At 46.7% G+C, this 22,500-nt stretch overlaps 1 protein-coding gene across 1 annotated transcript in view; it reads left to right on the plus strand.

Moving 5' to 3' along the window:
• tmem102 (transmembrane protein 102) overlaps positions 1-8,543 on the plus strand; it is a 37,213-nt gene extending 28,670 nt beyond the window's left edge. Inside the window, 4 exon segments of the mRNA XM_083640129.1 lie at positions 1,679-1,698; positions 2,707-2,919; positions 3,768-4,067; positions 4,469-8,543. Coding sequence (XP_083496255.1) covers positions 1,679-1,698; positions 2,707-2,919; positions 3,768-4,067; positions 4,469-4,774 — 839 coding nt within the window. The 3' untranslated portion in view covers positions 4,775-8,543.
• Positions 8,544-22,500: the final 13,957 nt, after the last annotated feature.

Consider the following 22,500-nt stretch of genomic DNA (forward strand, 5'->3'; position numbering starts at 1 on the left):
CCAAAGTAGGCTATTTGGAGTTGTGTGCTAGAAACACGAGCATGTCCACGTTCTTTGGAAGGAGACAGCTTCTGGATTTGTTGATTTGAAATCCTGCCTTGGAAAAAATTTGCTCAGAAGGCGTGGAGGTCGCAGGGGTACAGAGAAGACATTTTGCCAATCGGGCCAGTCTGGGGTATCTGTCTTGGTTGTTTTTCCACCATCCCAGTGCAGACGCAACCTTGGTTCTGTCCTCCTGAAGATACAGTTTAATCTCTTCTATAGCACCTGCTGCTGTGGAAACCACGTTTTCCTCCTCCACATGTCCGCACAGCAGCATATCAATCTCCTTCTCGGTTTTCTTTTTTTCCGATGCATGTTCCTCCTCAGCGGCTGGGGGTTCATCGCCTGTGTTTGCGCTGCGCTCAAGTCGGTCTGCCAGCTGTGCAACCAGTGTATATAGGCTGCATCTCGCTTGTCATCCTCCAGAAAGATGAGCTGCTTGAAACGAGGGTCGAGCACACAAGATGTAACGTGTACACTAGTGGTCATCTCCAGTCGGTCTTTGAGTTTCCACCTTCTGTCAATTTCCTCGATCAGCTTGCTTTTCATTTTTTTGGTAACGGGGCTGTCATCATCCGTCATGGCCAGGTGGCATTTTTTCATGTTTGCCAGCATGGGTATGACTGCAGACAGGGAAGTGTTTTCTTCTTTAGACAGTAGCTCAGTCTGCGTTACCATTGGCTTCAGCACATTTGCGACGTCCTCAGCCGCATTCCATTGTGCTGTAGTAAGATCCAGGATACTAGCCTCGCTCCTCTTGGTGTAGTTTGTAGTTTAGTTTAGTTTGTAAAGCACTGCGGTAACGGGCCATCGCTGTTCCACCAGTCGCTCCAACATTTCTTGGGTTGAGTTCCAACGGGTGGACACATCCTGGATCAGCTCATGGATTTTATTTGGATCATTTTTGAATAATGTCCTTCTGTTTCTCTTGTAGGGCGGTCTTTGCTTTTGCTGACTTTCTGAAATGTGTCACAAGAGGACGCGCTGCACCCACGGTGCGAGGTATCGGGTCTTGTTTGAGTGCATCATTGATACAAAGCTGCAGGGTGTGGCCGGCACACCTGACATGCTGCACATCTGGCCAGTCAACCGATTCAGTTAGTGTCTCCATACAGGTTACCATATTTGAAGCGTTGTCACTTACAATGCATACTCTCTTTGGTCCTGGAATGTCAAATGCGTCGGCAACCTCGCTGAGTCGCGCAGCAATGTTTACGCCCGTATGCGCCTCTGGCATCTGTTTTGTCTCAAGAACAACGCGCTGTAGTTTCCATTGTTTATCAATAACATGGGCAGTGGCAGTCATGTATGCGTCCATTCGAATAGGTGTCCAAATATCAGTGGTCAAGCTCACTGCCTCGCTGTCATGCATTCATTCAAGAACCAAATTTTTTACCGCGTCATATTTTGCGGTTAGTGCATGCATAATTGTATCACGCTTTGGCACTGTGTATCCCGGTTCCAAGATGTTTATCATTTTCTTAAAGCCTGCACCCTCCACTGCGTAAATGGGCCGCCCGCATGTCACGAGCAATAAAATCCACGACTCCATTCCTGATGTCATTTCTCCGTTTTACTGAGAGAGGAGGCTTCACAGTCGCATCCAGCGTTGTCTGGAGACCGCTGCTCCCTGCAGGCCTCGGGGATGTGGTGACGGTATGCGCCTGCAGTTATATTTCAAGCGAAACAATTGATTAGACCACCAAACATATTGAAATATAGGCTATATGCCAATTCCATGTTCATGCAAAGCCTAAGGCTGGCTTTACACAGTGAAACTTGCACGCAACTTTAGTTGCATGAAAGTTTCACCGTGTAAAGCCAGCCTAAGCATTAAACATGAAACTGAAAGTTGATCGTGAACACGTGTAGCGCCTACCGTTTTTAGATGATGTGCCATGTTGGTTGTTGAACTGTGGTAAGCAAACTCCTGTTTGCAGAGCTTACACTCGACTTTATTGCCATCTTTTTTAATAAAATGCAGCCACACCGGCGACTTCTTTGACATGTTGTAGGCCTACTGTCTAATTAAACCATGTGTCAATAGTTGTGGAGCAAGCGAGTGAGAGCGTCCGTGTTGGGCGATGGGTGAGCTCAGCTTTGAACGTTTTTTTTTACTGGGCACAGGGGCGTGGTTTTGGAGTGGGTTTCGAAATAACGCATCTGAGTCTTATATGACATTTATATGAAATGTATTTTCTGAAAAACTGTGGTGGAGAATGAGTTAATTGATTAAGAGTAGTTTTCTCCTTGAACATATAACCAGGCCACTAAAGGCCAGCAATTGTCTTCCCACTTTCCCCCCCTATCTCGAACAATGTGAGGGGGGGGGGGGGGTCTTGGATTTTTTTTTCTCCATTAATGTTAAAATGCCTGTTGAGAAAATCACTCTGCGACGGCGTTGTTAGGGGGAATGGAAATTCGGGGACTGAGTCGATGAGAAGCTAATAGGACTGTATGTACAGTATGTATTGTACAGTATGTATTTTTTTAAAGCCTAACCAGGGACAAGGGCCGCAAATTAGCTATGCTAGAAGTCCTACAGTATATCCACTGCATCGGTTGCACTTTATTTAAATGTAACAATGCTTAATTATGTATTGTCCCTGTCAAACACATGAATAAATACATCAGATAATAGTGGGCCGTCCGTCCTCCCTGCAGGCGGGCTCCAGCCGCGTGCTGTACGACCTGCTGCCTGTGGTGTCCTTCCGGGGCTGGCCGGCTGTGGCCCAGGGCTGGCTGACCGCCAACCACTTCTGGGACGGCAAGATCACGGAGGAGGAGGCCATCTCCGGCTTCTACCTGCTGCCCTGCTGCTCCCCGCTGGGCGGCCGGCCTGACAGGGAGTGGAGGCTGGCCTTCTCCCGCAGCGAGGTAAGCCCCATCCTTCCCAGGCTTTTTACGCAGGGCAGCTGCTTCTATAGAGACACTGCATGAAATAGGCAATGCCCATCGCGGGGGAAATCGCTCCGTTCACTCCCATACACCTGCGTCATTTTCCTCGAATTAAACATAGCTAAAAGCTGTTGTGTGGTGGGGCTGCGCAGACAACAAATGTAAAAAAAATCAGCAGTTAAAGTTTTTTTGTACTCCCGAGGAAAACAAGGAAGCCATTGAGAATTGGCGAGAAGAAAAATGTGGCTAGCTGTCAAGGAAGTAAGTTGGAGCGTTCCTATATACGATCTCTGTGTGCAACACATGACCATGCACGTGACATAGGAGAACGCCAGGATTGGAGGGGGGGTTTCTGTTTCCCCCCGTTTGGGGCGTGGTTTCTGAATGATGACGCGCACTGCAGTGTCTCTATAAGTGACTGTTGTGTTGTTTTAAATGTAGTGAGAGTGGAGTCTGCGCCACAGCTCCAAGCTGGTGAAAGACGCACACGTACACGCACGCACACACACACACACGTGTGCGCGCGCTCACACACACACACTGATGCATGCACGCGTGTACACTGGGATTTCGCTATCGCTCTTTCGCTATCTGACTGAATAGTTTGATTTTTAGATAAAGAAATAAAATAAGTCGAATAAGTGAAAAGTGAAATAATTCCGTGTGTGTGTTTGTGTAATTTAACAAAGCAGGAAAAGCTTGAAAATGCTTAAAAAGTGCATGAATTTGACTTTGTAAACGGGGCAGGAAGTTGGAACCCTCTTGTTCCTTCCTACTGTAATTCAGTACCGAGACGTGTCCTCCATCTCTCCCTCTCTTCCCACCAGGTCCAGTTGAAGAAGTGCATCCCCTTCCCCATGGCCCAGGCCTTCCAGGCAGCCAAGGCCGTGCTGTCGCGCACCCTGGCCCGGCCGCGCACCGGCCTGAGCCCCTACCACCTGCGCACGCTGCTCTTCTGGGCCTGCGACCGGCTGCCCTCCGCCTACCTGTCCTGCTCCGACCCCGACACCCCCGGGCGCCTCCTCCTGGGCCTCCTGGACGACCTGGCCCACTGCATCCTGGGTAAAAGCTGCCCCAACTACTTCCTGCCCCAGTGCAACATGCTGGAGCACCTGTCTGACAGCCAGGTAGGGATACAATGATTACCGGTTTTAACCCTGATAAAATACTGTTTCAAATTTGAATCATCCTTAAATCGTGATTCTTGTTATCGTGATGATCATGTTACCGTGATTACAGCGCTGTAAATGCTGTCCATCATCAACCAAAGTTAGCAACAGTCTCCGACACACAGACACGCAGCCTTGGTGAAATGATTTCACCGAGCCTATCAGTCCTTTTTGGGCCTGAGCTTTGAATATAAAACTCGGTGAAATGATTTCAGTGAGTGTATCAGTGCTTTTTGAAAAATGTCAGCACATTTGAACAATACCCTGATAATACTGATAACCGTCTTTTGAGCATAAAGTGAACTTTTGATCACTATAATCGTCATGACATTTTCGTACCATTTCATCTCCACGGCCAGGCGCTGCTCGTGGCCCGCAAGTTGGCCCACGTGCGCTCGGACCCCAGCGAGCACCTGCGGGCGGCGCTGGCCCAGGCGCAGCAGGCGGGTCAGCTGAAGAAGGAGGCGGCGGCCGGCGGCGCCAACGGCCACGGCGGCTCGCCCCGGCACCAGCCGGCCAACGGCATCATTTCACCATCGGAGGACAAGCTGGCCCAGCGGCTGCAGCAGCTGGTCACCGAGAACCCGGGGAAGTCCATCTCCGTCTTCCTCAACCCCGACGACGTCACCCGGCCGCACTTCCGCATCGACGACAAGTTCTACTGACGAGGAGAGAGGTGCGGTGCGGCGCGGCGAGGGGTGGGCGTGCGCTGGCGTGTCCCGGTCTTTACGAACGAGCGCGATGATGAAAACGCACACGGTTTGAGACGCAAAGTCGGAGGGGAGCAGGTCTACGCTGCAGGCCTCCAACTGAAATTCACACTCTTCCTGTTTTCCACCCTGAGGCTAAATGCTAACAACGCTAACTTTGCTGCTTGACAGACTCTTCAAACCAAAAAAACAACAACAACACATATGTCCTACTACTGACAGGAGAGAAATGACTTAGCTGGCCTTAACAAGACTTTTCAGCTGGTGCTACAAAGATGAGGGCCGGCTTTAGTCGGGTGAAAATGAGCTCCATGGAGAGCGACACAGAGGAGCGTATGTGTGTGTGTGTGCGCCTCTAAGGGTTTTCTCATATATTACTTACACGTCTAAAGAAAACGGTGAGGGAAACTTCCTTGGTTGCTGAATTTATCCTCTCTTATTTTTGGCCCTGATCAGAGCGGGCGATTGCCGAATTCGACAGGAAAATCAAGGTGCGCCTGATGTAACTGAATGTAACGTTGTGAGGAGAGCTGCCTCGTCTTTGAACAAAGCGTTTCTTTCTTCTCTCTTTCAACCGCGTCTTAGCCCCCTTCTTGACCCGCCTCCCTCGCGTCTCACTCCCTTTCTTTGTCTTTCTCAGGTATTTATAACGTCGCTCATCGTTTTTTCTATGTCAACGAGTCTCTCCCCTCGTGTTTCGACGGCACTTACCCCGAGCCGTCCTCGATTTGCAGCGTTTCGTCACGCGGCGGAATGTACCAAAGAGCCACGACTCTTCAGTGTGCTGACCCGGAGTCAGCCCCGCGCGCGTCCCCAAAGTTCTGATCTCTTCAGTGTGCTGACCCGGAGTCAGCCCCGCGCGCGTCCCCCAAAGTTCTGATCTTGAACCAACTCCATCATCTCACTGAGTCGCGATCAGCGTATTGGTTTGCCTTTGTTCCTTCTAAAGCTTGAAGCGGGTTCAGATTGAAAGGGGACGGGGATGTTAACGTTATTAAGCTGAGTGGTATACCAGTACACTACAATGGTATACTAGTAGATGATACTGTAAGTATTTCCGTCTTTTAAATAAATTTCTTGATCACCGGGCCCTTGAAACTCATTCAAAACCCTGTGTATATTATAAAAATCAAACAGACCGAAGAAAAGAGATTTCCCTTAATCCATGAAAGGTTTTGGAGATATGAGATGTAAATCAACAGCTATAATGTGTTACAGTATATACATGTCAAGTCGACAATGTCTGGATTGAAAGACAGTTACAGAATTGTAGTAGGGTTTGGGCTGTTCACTGGCCGAGTGTATCTTAATTTTCCTACTGTATCTGCTCGTCGCGACAATGCCGATGTACTTTACTAAGAAAAAGTCCAGTGGAGGGACTAGTGTGTAGAACGACTGGCTTTTTTGGGGGGATGAAACGCTTACACGTTATTATATAATTTCTGATTCGATTTCCGGGCGCCAGCTTCTGACTTGACTGCTTCCGAAAATTGTCCCCTGTCTCCTCTGCTTGGTTGGTCTTTTTTAATGAGCTTGTGTCGTGTGTGTGTGTGTGTGTGCGCGTGCGTGCGTGTGTGTGTGTGTGTGTGTGTGTGTGTGTGTGTGTGCATGCATGCGCACGCGTGTGTGTGCGTGCGTGCACATAGGTGTGTGCATGTGTTGAGAGACGAACCACACAGCAGGATGCAGACTGACGGACAACCAAACGCCCACTGAATGATCCCCTCGGCGGGTGTCTGTTAGTCTCTGGGTCCTATCTTCCCTGGCCAGATGTGAGGTCTACACAGGGAGTGGATGGATGGAGGGAGGGATGGATGGCGGATGCGTAGCGGGAGACGGGTCAGCCTCTGGTCCTCTTTGAAGAGATTTGCCGCGGGAAGACGGGGCGGCCTTGCCTCAGGGACAGCTGCCGCTCTCCGGGACTGTCGCCGTCTCTCCCTTCGTCTCCATCTGTCGCTCTCTCCCGCTCTCGTCTTTCGCTTTCTCCTCTCCTCCCACTGACCCATCTCGACCCAGAGGGGAATCCCTCCCCCTTTTTTCTCTTTTTACGGCAGAAACCACGACCACTCCAACTCCGTTTACACTGTTAGCAACCACATTGCCGTGTCGCCACTTGGCTGATTTGAGTTGGACGACTGCCTGCTGCACGGCCAGTCAGCGAGGTGGTCAAAGAAACGCTAGGTAATGTATGACCTCCAGTCTGTGAACATCATAAGGCAAAAAAACAAACACAAATCAATTATATTTTCACAAAAGCATTAATTTTTGTTCTCCATTTACATGAGTTAGATACAAATTACTATGAAATTTAAGAGATTTACGTCAGCCTGAGAATATGGTGATTAAAAGGTGTGTAACTATAGTGCTACTAGCATTGGTTACAGACGATGTTATACGCTACCAAACAGAGTAACAGGGTGATGCTTAACATGGGCCAACGTGCAAATAGATGAACCTCTGCTGGTGTGTATAGGCTGCTGCTGGATCGCCTTTATTTTTCCTTACCATAAAAATATAGACTCATCTTAGTCAATTGTGTGGTGCAATTGGACGGTACAATATTGGTACTTCCAAGTCTGGTTCTAAAAAAAACAAACTAACTAGTGTGTTTACTACTGAGTTGAGTCACTTTTTGGATATTGTCTGTACCGGCGGTGTGTGTGTGTGTGTGTGTGAGTGCGATTTGTACGCACGGACTGAACCGGAGAAAACCAAAGCAAGTTGTGGTGGTACAGAATGTCGACCCACCCCCGCAGAGAGGAACCGGGGGTGTGTATTCAACTGCCATGTGTCAGAGGAGCGCGTGTGTGTGTTTCAGCACTTTCAGCAAAGGCGGGCCTGATTCGCCGTGACCCCAAATCATATGGAAGTGTTTCAAAGTTGAACGACGACGTTGCAACATTGGAGGAATGTCGCTGATGTAGACACTTTTTTCCGCACACGCAGCTAATGAACAGTACCTCCTCAATGCCCCCCCCCCCCCTCTCTTCCTCGTCTAAAGTTTGAGAGTGTTGAAATGTTTAAAATTTGTTAGGTATATATCTCACTTTGTACCTAACGGGCCAGGTTAGAGATTACTAGACACTGGAAACAATCAATTTATTTTGTGGAAAATTGACTTACACGTTGAATCTTTGTGGAGAATTATCAAATCCTGTATGACAGCATTGATTTCTAATTGTCTACATTATGCAATTGAAACCCCTATACAGTATATCAGCCTGTCTGTTAGAATGTCCGCTGTCATTGAACTTTAGTGTAGAATTAGTTGTGAAATAATAGGGAATGGATATCTACTGGAATAACAGTCAACACATTCTCGCTATTCCATATCAGCTCCCAAACATGAAATGTGCTACTTTATGAGGATTACTATACTATTTTGTTGTGCTACAGTAAACTACTGATGGTCCTATCTGAAATGATATCACGATAACCATGGTCAATAAATACCTGAATAAATACAATGAATGTATCCAGTTTACCTCCCTCGAATCAAAACACAGCCCAATCAAACGTTTTCACAATATCCTTATTCAAGTGCTGAAAATCATATATCCTTTATATTATTCAATCACTCCACAGTTTGGAATACTGACTTTCATATCTCTTTTATAGTTCTTCCTCTTTTTAATAAGTGCAAATTTATTTTCTCTGTCCTCATGACTGATTTGCTGTATTTATTACTGTTCTGTTTTTTGGGGGGGTTTATATTGATTGATCTGGAAGGGTATGCAGTAGCATGAAATAAATCACTACATTTCAAATCACACTGTCTGCTTTATTGAGAACATGCATTCGTTCTATACATGCAGTCTTTTTTATGTTCCGTCATAAGATGTTAGCAAGTAGGATAATTAGAAGACCTCTCCTACCGTCTGTAAATCGTGTTTATAGTTGGACAGTAGCCTCCAGGCAAGATTCATTTGACTTGCAATACACGCTGATTCCAACAGAGTGCGCTCTAACACAGTGTTTGTGTTGGTGATGATTCACCCCCCCAGTCCACAGCACAGGGAGGATGCTGCTGTCCTCCAGCACGCACACACACACACACACACACAGTTCAGATAAAAATACCAGACAGTGATTGGTGAATGTACTCCATGGCGACTGCCTGAGGAGAGCAGAAGGGCAATGCAGGACATGGTATTGCTCATGGTGAGGTTATGTCAAATGAGCAGAATTCATTACTATTATAGGAAAGTAAGGTTGGGCAATATACATCTCATGTTTTGAGACTATATCGTCTTCGATTTTGGATATCTTATGGTGATATGGCATAAAGTGTTGCCTTCATACAGTCATTATATCCACATTACTGATTACTGATGATTATTTATCAAACAACTAATTGTGTAAATTGAGGTATTCGGTCAAAAAAAGTGATATTTGATTTCACAGAAAATACTAAAACATACTGTATGCTTCGCCAATCAATTTTTGGTCCATATCGCCCATATCGTTACTAGTTTTGTTCGCCCGCTTCGCTGGGTCACCACAGTGCTGCTGCTGCTGCAGCAAAAGTGTTGGCTTTTCTTCTTTACATTTTGTTTACTTAGTGTAAATGACAAAAGTGTCATTGCAGTGCAGTATTACCACAGTAATCTGCTTGATTGAATTGAGCACCAACTGCACAGGAAAAGGAATCATGTCTATAGTCTAATCAAGGTCCTTGACCCTCATAGGGACATGATAATTTCTTGCCTTCTTGTCCATATGGAGGTCAAAGGTCAACCACATACATACACACACACACACGTTAATGGGGGGGTGGGGGGGGGGAGAAGATGACAACAAATGCATCAAAAAATAAAGATAAAAATAATTGCACAGAATATCACAATGACATTTCTGTCTGTGTGACATTTTGAGACAGATATGCCATTTTAGAGCTTTGTTTTTTCTCTCACGGGTTGGGGTAGTAGGAATATGATGTTGGCATTGTGGAGAAGTTGGTGCATGATTTCATATGCTGTGGCACTGTCCAGCTGTTAAGACCTTTTGGGAAGAGGCTATTGACACACTCTTGAGAATGTTGCATGTAAATGTCACTGCTGGCCCTGTCGAGTGTTTGCAGGGAGCGAAGGTCACACAGTTACAAAGCAAGTGTGTACAGAAGATGGTTGGTCTGACCTTTTTTGCTACTAAGAGGGGTAATCTTATTAAATTGGAAGATCAGCAAACCCAGATCCTTCTTAATAGAGGACTGGTTGAGCGCATAGCGCACGAGATGCTTAGTTATATGAAAAAACTTTAATTCTATCAAAAACCGATTACATTCATTTCCTGGTAAACATCCTACTGTAGCCTATGTTCCAGGAATTAGTTCATTTTGAAGAATGAGTCATTTGTGACAGATCAAGGTTATGTGCTGGGGGTAGGCCAGTGGTCCTCCATCATCTAACACAGGCTATCATCTGGTTCACAAGCCCACATTAGTCTCTCTGTCCGTCTCCTCTGTTGATGCAGCTCTACCTGTGTGCTCAGTCTACCCCCCCCCCCCCCCCCCCCCACTACTATCTCTTGCCAATAATTGTGATGCAATGTACCTTGTAAATGGGCCACTGTGACCTCAACCCCCGGGCAGGGTGTGTGTGTGTGTGTGTGTGTGTGTGTGTGTGTGTGTGTGTGTGTGTGTGTGTGTGTGTGTGTGTGTGTGTGTGTGTGTCTGTGTGTGAGTGTGTGTGTGTGTGTGTGTGTGTGTGTGTGTGTGTGTGTGTGTGTGTGTGTGTGCGCACGCACGTGTGTGTGCATGCGCGTACGTGTGTGTGTGTGTGTGTGTGTGTGAGTGTGTGTGTGTGTGTGAACGAGGCCAGGCTGTAACTCCATAGCCCTCGGCTGTCTGTCAGTGAGAAACTGGGGCTGGGGCAGGGAGGTGCCATGTGTTCACCTGACCCCCACTCACGCACACACACACACATACACGCACACACACACACACACACACACACACACACACACACACACACACACACACACACACACACACACACACACACACACAAGGTAAAAGAAGGTAGTTTAGAAAGGTACAGTAAGAGTAATCGGAGCCAATGGGCAATTCTATACTCACCTTGTCAACCTAGTTACATCTTGTATCATGAAGCAGTATTGTGTTCTCTGTTTTGCTGTGTTTATCTGCTGTAGGAGCAAAAACAGCATTTTTCTTTGTATTTAAAGAATAATAATAATAATTTCAAGACTTCCCATAGTTTGTGTTATAGTTAGTCCCCCCCCCCGATTTTTTTCTCCCCAATTCTACTTGGCCAATTCCCCCTGCTGTCCCGGTCGTTGCTCCACCCCCCTCTGCTGATCTGGGGAGAGTTGTAGGCTAGCACACGCTTCCTCCGATACATGTGCAGTCGCCAGCCACTTCTTTTCACCTGATAGTGAGGAGTTTCACTGACAGGACGGAGCCGCTAGTGCAGTGACCATGTGGGTGGGGTATGTGTCCTGGTCAGTGACCAGGACACATACCCCACTTACATACATGTGTCTGTAGGAATGTCTGGCCAAGCCGGAAGTGCCGCTGCCGGGAATTGAACCCGGGTCTCCGTGGTGGTAGGTGAGTGCTTTTACCTCTGACTACAGAGTACACTACCCAGATACCCCTTTTGTTATAGTTCTGATTTAATGATTGGCCACTGATTGGCAGTTGGCCACACCCACAGTAATTGGGGAAGTGGGGAAAGTTTGAGGAACAAGGCTTTAGTTGAGAGCAAAGACTGTTTTTAACCATCTCATCATTTAATATATCATCTTATTTACATCTATCATCTACTTTCTTTGACACACACATTACTGTACACCTGATATTGTTTGTTTATTGTGCCAGCGTACAACGTTTGGGTAGGATATTTATTTTTGTTTTATTTTATTTAACCAGGCAGGTCAATTAAGAACAAATTCTTATTTACAATGACGGCCTGGCGAGAGAACAAAACGACCCCTCCTCGAAACGTAATGCGACAACATAAAAAATATATTATTAAAAAAATTAATTAACTAAATAAACAAAGAACAATCCAGATACACAATGATACATATATCACAGAGGCAGCGAAAATAATTAAAAACACACATCACACCACACCATACAAACAACCAAATAAAATCACAAGTCATGCAAGACAATGTGGCATTTATTTTAAATCAGTTAAAAGGCTGGGTGACAGTCGGGGCGTCCGGGTAGATTCTCTGCCTACCAACACGAGGGTCACAGGTTCGCGCCCCCGTGTTACCTTGGTCGGGCGTCCATACATGCATGATTGGCTGTGTCTGTGGTATGTGTCCTGGTCGCTGCACTAGCGCCTCCTCTGGTCGGTTGGGGCGCCTGTTCAGGGCGGAAGGGAACTGGTGGGAATAGTGTGATCCTCCCACGTGCTACATCCTGCCGGTGACGCTCCCCACTGTCAGGTGAAAAGAAGTGGCTGGCAACTGCACATGTGTCGGAGGAAGCATGCCATATGGAGCTAGGCTCTCCCCAGATCGGCAGAGGGTGGAGCAGCGGAAGAAAATCCCTTTCCGCTCCCTGCAAGCTCTGCCGACCGGCTCTGCCCATTAATGGATTTCTTTTCCGCTGCCTGCGTGTTGCTCTCAAATCCGTCCGTCGCTATGAAACAACAATAACAACTCTAGCTCGTTGCTAGTAGCAAGTAGCAACTTGTTATATGCTGAAAATGGTAAGTTTTTGACTACACACCGCCGGTCACGTTCACTTCATTTTGATCGGGTAAAGCGCAGCATGCGTGCGAGCGCTGTTACACCGCTTTTGACGGAGCCTGCCGACAGATTCAAGATGCAAGTCGAAAGTCTGTCTCGAGAGATTAGGGGGAAATTGGCCAAGTACACCTGGGGAGAAAATGAGGAGGAAATCTGAAAAAATATAATGTTTTTTTTTTTTTTTTTTTTTATAAATAATAATAATAATAATAATAATAATAATAATAATAATTTTAAAAGGCTGTGTGACAGTTGCGTGCGTGTGTGTGAACTGAGAACAACTCCCATGAAGTCCTTAAAAGTGATGAGGGGGATACATTTGTCCAGTTTCCACGTCTTTTGCAGCTCGTTCCAACTGCAGGGAGCAGCAGGCTGGAAGGACAACTGGCCAAAAGAGGTATTACTCTAAACACAGGGGACTGCTATGGCTGTGGCGCGGGCAGCTCTGGTGGAGGACACTTTGAACAAGTGTATCAAATAAGGAAGAGTCAGTGTCAGACCACGGATGCTTTTGTAAACGAGTGGAAGCCAATTAATTTCTCGTCGAGTGTGTAACGATGGCCAATTTACAGACGTGTAGCCGGCCACTGGAAGTCACGATGATGTCTTGAAAGGGGGGGCGGAGTTTATAGCAAACCTAATTGCTGAATGGTACTGAGCATTACGGCCTTCAAGGACACATGACATCACCATAGTGGAGCAAGGGGAGTACCGTGAGAGTGATTCAGTACAAGAACTTAGGCAAGTCCTGCTTTTACTTTTGACTGAAGATGTGACGAATGGTGAGAAAAATAAAGTGCACTGTCTCACCACATATTCAGGGATTTGTAAGAAGTGACTGCATTCTGAACGGAGCCGTTGTTGGTTATAGACGGTTTTCACGGAATGGTCACTTGAATGTTTTTTTTCTTTTATGTCCATAGCAAACACTGCAACAGGAAGTGAGCGGGGGTTCATTTAGAATGTTTTTGTTGTCAAGTTAAAACCGTCTATAGATGGTTTTCACCAGAGCGCAACCCCACAGCACTTCCTTTTTCTCAGCATTCGGCAAACTGCAGAAATATTCACTCGACATTGTTACTTTTGTTTTCGCTGCTCAGCTGTATAGACGGTTTTCACGGAATGGTCAGTCCTGCACTTGAATGTTTTATTTTATTTTATGTCCATAGCAAACACTGCAACAGGAAGTGAGCGGGGGTTCAATTTAGAATGTTTTTGTTGTCTATGTTGTGATGCTTCCAGGTGGGAGAATAGACTTGTTGTAGATGTATTCAAAACAAGGTTAAGACTAGACTGTAAAAAAATACGGAGGGAATCACCGTGATGTCTTTTTGGACTGCCATTTTGAAGCCTAAGTGGCTGCTGCCATCTTGGTTTTGACACAGCTGGTGCGAGACGGGGCACGAGACCGAGGGTTTCCCACAGAGCTGCAGCTCTGCCTGCTATTGGTCTGTGATCAGGGGCCGGTTGCACCAACTGGTCTTACACTGGTCTTAAGCTAAGTTGGTCGTAACTTTACGACCTACAGCTACGCCGGTTGCACCAAGACGACTTAAGCCTTATTTTCACTAAGACCAGGCGTAACTCCTACGCCTGGTCAGGAGGAGGCGTAGAGCCTGCCTGTAACAGAGATCTCCGCGGAGACCTTTTTGACCGTCATCGTCGTAACATCGCCAGTTCGCCGTCTTTGAAAGCACGACGTTAGATTATAACTAACTACTTGTGTGGCTTAGCCTTCCCAAATGTTGGCGTTAATTCTTTTAGAATTTAATACATAGAATTGGGAACGTTACATTCAATTTCATTCAGACTCCCTGACACTAATCGCCGCCGCCATTTTCCCCCGGGGCTTCCACAGGAGGAGGGGGGTGGGAGGAGGGAGGGTGTAGTGACGCACATACAGTAGTGGGTGACGGCGCGAGGCACATGTGGGCCAATCAGAGGGCATTCCCCGACAATTCACATGAACGCGCATTGCTATGACCAGCGTAGTTAAGACCAGAGTAAGCCGTGTTGGTGCAACAGGCGTAAGTCCATGGTCTTAACTAAGACCGACGTAGGAGTTACGACCAGGCATAGTTAAGACCAGTTGGTGCAACCGGCCCCTGATCTGCAAGCTGCACGATCCCCCCGCCCATACAGTTGTCATCATGAAAGTTGAAATTAGCTATATAGACCAAACCGCTTTTTTGAACCAGGCTGTAGAAACAGGGTATGAACGCGCACTCTCCGTCTTATGTGCAGTTTACCGGGTGCAAGGCTCACAGTAGTTCAAAATAGGGAAAAATAGCCAGCACTCCAATGTCCTTTTACTAGGAACTTTTATTAGTCCATCACAGCAACGCACAGTATCACACGGACGCGTTTCGACGTTAAGCCGTCCTCAGCGTGTATCTCAGGCTGTAAACATGTTTAATCCTGTTGTAAACACGGGTTTTTTACCACAGGGGTCTATGGGGATTGACTCTCTTTTGGAGCCAGCCTCAAGTGACCTTTCGAGGAACTACAGCTTTGAACTTTTTGGCTTGAAGAGAGCACAGAACAGCATCTGGTAAAACTGTGTTAACTAACTGCATACAAAAAATGCATAACCTTCGTTAGGTGGTAGCGTTAAGGTGGACAGGCCAGAGACTCGTCCTCAAAGACTTGAGACTTGACTTGGACTTGAAGGTTTGGGACTTGTGAACAACCTTTATTTTTCTTTATTTTAGTTTTTAGCTTTTTGTCTTGAAGAGAGCACACAACAGCATCTGGTAAAACTGTGTTAATTGCCTACAAAATAAGGAATCTTTGAATTTCCTACTACACTAAGTCAAGTCAAGTCAAGTTTATTTGTATAGCCCTAATTCACAAGCATGTCCCAGAGGGCTTCACAGAAAATATGTCTAGCTAATTCTAGCTGACACAACAGTAGCAAATTACAGAATAATGATAACACATTGAACAATTGATAGAGAAATATAGAAAATATAGAAATACAGGAGAGAGCAGGAGAAGGGAGGAGGGCAGGGGGAATGTGAGAGAGTGATGGGGTGGGGAGGGAATGGGAAATGTTGGGGAGTATAGGAGGTGGGGAAGGAGCAGGGGAAGGGGGAAACTAACAATGTTATTTATGTATAAAGAGTACAGAGTGGGTCCAAGAATGGAGCTTTGAGGTACACCTTTAGTGACAAACATGGGCTGCGACAGGTGGTGTTTGAGTTTATTATTTTCAAACTATAAACATCCACATGGTGCCTGGATTGACAACAAAGGTGCGTTAACAACTCTTCTATTGCTGGGGCAGTGGCTATAATTCTGACCAGAATAGCCACTCTGCTATGATTTGTGTGTGCCTCCATCCAAGTGTCTTCATAACCTTTGAAAAGAATGACCCAGAATCCTCGGTGGAGCGAACATCAATTCATAACCTTGACCCAGAAGCGTTAAGATGGACAGGCCGGACGTTGCGTCCTCCTGACCGGCTCGCTTCGCTGATAGAGGCTGACGCATGATCTGCAGCCTGTGGAAATATGAGTCTGAAGATTAGACAAAATATCACATAGTGTTTTGCAGAAGCAGCTCGTGTGTGTGTCCATGTGTGTGTGTGTGTGTGTGTGTGTGTGTGTGTGTCCATGTGTCCGTGTGTGTGTGTGTGTGTGTGTCCATGTGTCCGTGTGTGTGTGTGTGTGTGTGTGTCACCCAGGGAGGGACACCCACACCACTCTCCCTCTGCCTTCACACACTCTCTCTGCCTCCTCTCTCTCCACCTCGCCTTTCCCTGCCATCATACCCCCTCTCTCTCCTCTCTCTCTCTCCCTCTCTCTCTGTCTCTCTGTGTGTTGAACTCGTTCCAATGCCTGTGTGCATTAATCTCCATTACAGCATCACATGTATTAAAGAGTTTCTAGGACGAGACGGTGTGTGTGTGTGTGTGTGTGTGTGTGTGTGTGTGTGTGTGTGTGTGTGTGTGTGTGTGTGTGTGTGTGTGAGTGTGTGTGTGTGGGGGGGGGGGTGTTATTGGAGAGTCCTGCAATCTCTGCAACATTTTTATGGGGATCACACATGTTCCATTGGGGTTGTCTTCCCACCTTCACCCTTGTGAAATGTCGGTAGCTCCCCTCTGGCTGAGCTGCAAAACCGCACGTCATCACAACCAGAGCCATGTATATAGAAGAGCCGCGACATCTCCGTTCACTGACTCCAATGGACCAGTTTTTTCACTCTCAAGAGTTTGTGGAACTAAGGTTCTGGATTAAGCAGCGCTGTTGAGTTGGAGCAAAATGGACAGTTTGTGATGTACTTTGAAATTGTCCGACGTTTGTAAAGAATCAAATTGTACACTATCAGCTTTATTTTAGCATTCAAAAGTAGCGCGAGCCCCTCCTTCCTGGCTATTCATTGGCTACTGAGTCATGCATTTTGGACTTCCGCTGACGCCACTCTCTTGCTAGATTGCTCTGATCACAACTATCACCTGCGGAGCTGATCGCACATATCTCCAGTCACACCCTAGGATTCTGCCCCTGGGCTCTGATTGGGCGAGTCGTGATCGCACATATCTTACACCACACCATTCGGTGTTGGTGTGACTGATGACATACTTTCACTTTGTCACTTCCGGGGCCAAGCGGCACCAGGCACCCTCTCGCTCCTCATTCAAAACAACTATGAACACCAGGCACCCTCGCTCCTCATTCAAAACAACTATGAACACCAGGCACCCTCGCTCCTCATTCAAAACAACTATGAACACCTCCTTCAGTGAGGAACCGTTGAGGGTTAAAACGGGTCTAAATCCTTTCGACTCGAATAGAGTTCTTAGTGTGAGGCTGTTCTCCCAGGTGGTACGATCAAGGGTAGAGTCCAGGCATCCGTGAGTTGGATAGGATAGCTATAGCGTTAGGTAACGTTAGCCATGTTCTGGATTTTATATGCCACGTTCCCTGGCTTTTCCTGTGCCGTGTTCTGGCTAAAATGAAAAAGCCACCCCCTGGCTAGCTAATATTAGCTAGATGTATGCTAGGCTAATATAAGGACTGACGTTTCGACACACACTGCGTCACCCTTCTTCAGTCAAAACCAAGGGTAAAGTCATGTTTTAAGTCGGGATGTATATAACGTCACTCCTTTGTACCTTATTACATTGATTTAAAGTGATTCTGTGTGCTCCGGTCCTCCTTTTGGGTTTAGTCTTTATTGAAGTGGCCCATTTGATGTTGAAGAAGGTGTGGGAACCCTGCTGACAGTACAGTTGATGATACAGTGGATTTTGAGACTTGGCCAGAAAGTTCAAACCCTCTAGTTTACTCCACCTCCAGGCTCAAGGGAAGGGAAAAAGCACACTAAACCTAACTCCACCTCCAGGCTCAAGGGAAGGGAAAAAGCACACTAAACCTAACTCCACCTCCAGGCTCAAGAGAAGGGAAAAAGCACACTAAACCTAACTCCACCTCCAGGCTCAAGGGAAGGGAAAAAGCACACTAAACCTAACTCCACCTCCAGGCTCAAGGGAAGGGAAAAAGCACACTAAACCTAACTACACCTCCAGGCTCAAGGGAAGGGAAAAAGCACACTAAACCTAACTCCACCTCCAGGCTCAAGGGAAGGGAAAAAACACACTAAACCTAACTCCACCTCCAGGCTCAAGGGAAGGGAAAAAACACACTAAACCTAACTACACCTCCAGGCTCAAGGGAAGGGAAAAAGCACACTAAACCTAACTCCACCCCCAGGCTCAAGGGAAGGGAAAAAGCACACTAAACCTAACTCCACCTCCAGGCTCAAGGGAAGGGAAAAAGCACACTAAACCTAACTCCACCTCCAGGCTCAAGGGAAGGGAAAAAGCACACTAAACCTAACTCCACCTCCAGGCTCAAGGGAAGGGAAAAAGCACACTAAACCTAACTCCACCTCCAGGCTCAAGGGAAGGGAAAACGCACACTAAACCTAACTCCACCTCCAGGCTCAAGGGAAGGGAAAAAACACACTAAACCTAACTACACCTCCAGGCTCAAGGGAAGGGAAAAAGCACACTAAACCTAACTCCACCTCCAGGCTCAAGGGAAGGGAAAAAACACACTAAACCTTGGAGTCTCTGGCTCAGTTCGTCCTCTCCGCGCTGAGTGTTTCCCCCCGCTGCTCTTTCTTGACATAAGCACTATTTTTCTGTTGGGGTTGGTATCATTAGTTTAGGCCTGTCATCAAGTTTGCTGTGATTGGAAGCTCTGCTGTGTGTGTGTGTGTGTGTGTGTGTGTGTGTGTGTGTGTGTGTGTGTGTGTGTGTGTGTGTGTGTGTGTGTGTGCTTGCAAGTTTTTGTTGGGATGGGAGTGTTTCCAGAATTAATCATTGTCTGTTCCTTCATTACATTGTGCAAGCATCACCCTCTCTTTTCCTCTGTTATCTCCCTCTGCGTGTGTGTGTGTGTGCGTGTGCGCGCGTGCGTGCGTGCGTGCGTGTGTGGAGGTGTTTGATGACATCACTGTTGATTGGAATGCTGGGAGTCATGTCTCTCATTGGACACAATTACTTTTATATTGATCACAACTACCACAACTCTACCTCTCTCCTCTCCTCCGCTTCCCTCTCCTCTATTCAGCTGTGCGGACGTTGTTTGTGTGTGTGAGGGAGAGAGAGACCAGCACCAGTCTTTAAAGAGGGAGAGAGAGAGAGAGAGAGAGAGAGAAACCAGCACCAATCTTTAAAGAGAGAGAGAGAGGAAGAGAGAGACCAGCACCAATCTTTAAAGAGAGAGAGAGACCAGCACCAATCTTTAAAGAGAGAGAGAGACCAGCACCAGTCTTTAAAGAGGGAGAGAGAGAGAGAGAGAGAGAGAAACCAGCACCAATCTTTAAAGAGAGAGAGAGACCAGCACCAGTCTTTAAAGAGAGAGAGAAACCAGCACCAATCTTTAAAGAGAGAGAGAGACCAGCACCAGTCTTTAAAGAGAGAGAGAGAGAAAGAGACCAGCACCAGTATTTAAAGAGAGAGAGAGAGAGACCAGCACCAGTCTTTAAAGAGAGAGAGAGAGAGAGAGAAAGAGACCAGCACCAGTATTTAAAGAGAGAGAGAGAGAGACCAGCACCAGTCTTTAAAGAGAGAGAGAGAGAGAAAGAGACCAGCACCAGTCTTGAGAGAGAGAGAGAGAGAGAGAGAGAGAGCTCAGGCTATATATGATGTTAGGCTACATGTTATTGCATGAAATGACCTTGGCAAATACCAAAATAAAAGAAGGAGTATGTTTGTTGTGAATGTAGCTGTAGGTTTTATAATCTAACTGTTGTAATATGACTTGGTGATGAATGTCAGATGTGGGTTTGGGCCAAAAGAAGAGGAATTGGCGCTAGCTGTATATCACTTCCTGAACCATGTCTTATGCCCAGTGCAAGGGCAAGTGTTCTCTTTGCTAGTTTCTAGCACTCCAAATCTCCATTTTCTTCTTTTAATTACCACTGGGTCAGTACGTCAAAGCACGTGTTTCAGCGAGACAGACAGTGGTAGTTAAAAGAGAAGTAAAATATGGCCCCATGTCCGCCGCTTTTCAGTCATCTGAAATCGGGATATAGTGTGAAAAACAATGTTTTGTTTTGAATTCTCTCTGTGTCTGTGGGGCGTGGCTTCAGGATCTGCTGCTCGTCCACGAACCAGTGATGTCATTGGTTCACGGAACAGCAGCAGATGTTGAAGCTGCGCATGGCAGTTATTTGAACTACATTTTGTATACTCATTTTTCTATGGCCGCATCCATGCCGAATCAGATGCAGAGCTTTAACGAGCCTTAACGAGCCTTAACGAGCCACACCAGCTGGCTCAGGCGGAGTTTCTGCGGGGCAGATGAACGGTCGATGCAGGCAACATGGAGGGAAGGTAGCCTACTGTAGACATTACTGCTGAGTCCCACATTCTAATGATACAAAAGCTGGTTGAAAGGACTTGCAAATGAGTTTGAGTTTGAGATCGTTTCTTTCCCTCGCTGACTTTCACTTGCATTAGTACCAAAGGCAAATACCAGTTTCTCCAACGTGACTGACATTTTCATGACGGGTTTTTGTAGTGTTTGGATTTTTATTTACAATTCATTCGAATAAGGCCACGAAAATAGCCGGAGAAGTTACATTTTACACTTTGTGAACAGATTCAATAACAGATCCCACTACTGTGATTTTCAACAGATGTTTGGTCATATTTTTTAGAGCATATATTTCGGCAAATAGCATTTTTATTCACAGAGAGCACAGCGGAGGCATGCTATTTGGCGAAACTCGTCCAGCTGCATCCACTCTTGGTAATTAGTTTATGTTTATGGCGGTCAAGTGCCACATAACCCCGTGTTAAAACTAAGTGGAAAATTGCAATAATATTTTACTTGTTTCTTAACCTGCAAAGTAATGTGCACACTCCTTCTCTCACAGGTCTCTCAAAGGAGTTTTATCCTGAAGGGCTACGACGTGAACGTGGACAGCAAGCTAGCATTAGCAAATGTGGACTTTACAGGAACTTTGGATGATATCGTCGATAAAGACCTAAAGTTTGAGCCACGGAGCAGCTTGGTAGGTTGTTTTATATCTTTGTAATGGCATATAGCGTCCTTCCGGGCTATTCAACAGCTGGGGCTCTCCACTATGGCCACCAGGGGGCACATTACATCACATGGACGCCTTCTCTCTAAGCTTCTGAAATGACTCAACCTCCCTTTTAAGAAGTTTAGTGTGCAAATGATGGACTTTGGTTCTGTTTCAAGAAGCATTTTGCTTTTTTTACAGTGTGGTCTCACCTGACAGACCACCTGCCACCATTCACCCCTCCTTTCAACCTCTCTCTCTCTCTCTCTCTCTCTCTCTCTCTCTCTCTCCATCCCTCATTAGCCCTTCGTCAGTGGGGAATTATCCCTGTGTTTTATTCTCCTCCCGAGGCGGCCGTGCTGACGCAGCGCTGAGGAGTTGTCTTCTGCCGTCTGTTTTTGCCCCCTCCCGTTGCTTCCGCAGCCCAGGAGAAAAGGAGACAAGAGAGGAACAAGGAGGAGTGCGAGGGAAGAGAGGCCCCCCGAGACCGAGGAGAGGCAGAGCAACAAAGGCACGTGTGATGGAGCAGACAGTCCTCACAAGGAACGCCACAACAAGGGGCGATTTTCTAATCAAGGGGCTTAACGTGACCGATGTTTACCGACGCGACCTCTTGGGGGTCGTGCGAGTATAAGTGCCACACGGCAGAGTCGGGAGCTGTGACCAGGACGTAGCGGCGACCTCTGTATTTAACATAACGACTGATCGGGATCAGAAACGAACGTCTGTTATTGAAATAGGTCGCTGGCAAGTAAAGGTGGAGGTGCGGGTGGACCGCTAACTTCCTCGTCTCAACCTCCTCATTGCGAGAGAGCCGTTCCGCCTCCCGACGTTTTTAACATTTACGTTTAAACATAACCGACGTGACGCAAAGTATATCGCCCGAAGTGTGTCGCCTGCACGCGCCGTTTCGCTCATGTCATTTTGAGAGCGATTAGAAATCGACTTATCCTGTCGTTTGGGTATGAGGCCGTGTTGGATGGAGAGGGCCGAGCAGAGACAGACAGAGAGAGTGACAGAGTCGCACGTTACACCTCAAATGCAGACAGATGGGTCAAGAAGCAGACATATTGTGGATCCACTACAGATTATCGGCACCCAACTCAGGCACACATTTATGATCTAAAATAACTCATTCTGCCTTCCCCTCACTGATCTCTCTCTCTCTCTCTCTGTCTCTCTGTCTTCATCTCTTTTCCTCTCCTCTATTCCCTCTCTCTCTCTCCTCGTCGACTGGAAGCATTACAGTTCAAAGATTTCTCCCTGGCCGCTCCTCCCCCACCTTAATTAAATCTGTGTGTAATTACTATCGTCCACAATGGGAATCCGAGGCGAGCAAAGGAAATTGGTCACGGCCTTTTCGATACCTTTGAAGTGAAATTACTTTGGCAAAGTTGACTCCGCGGAATGCCTCG

The sequence above is a fragment of the Poromitra crassiceps genome (assembly GCF_964638095.1).
Source record: "Poromitra crassiceps genome assembly, chromosome: 7".
Taxonomy (NCBI): domain Eukaryota; kingdom Metazoa; phylum Chordata; class Actinopteri; order Beryciformes; family Melamphaidae; genus Poromitra; species Poromitra crassiceps.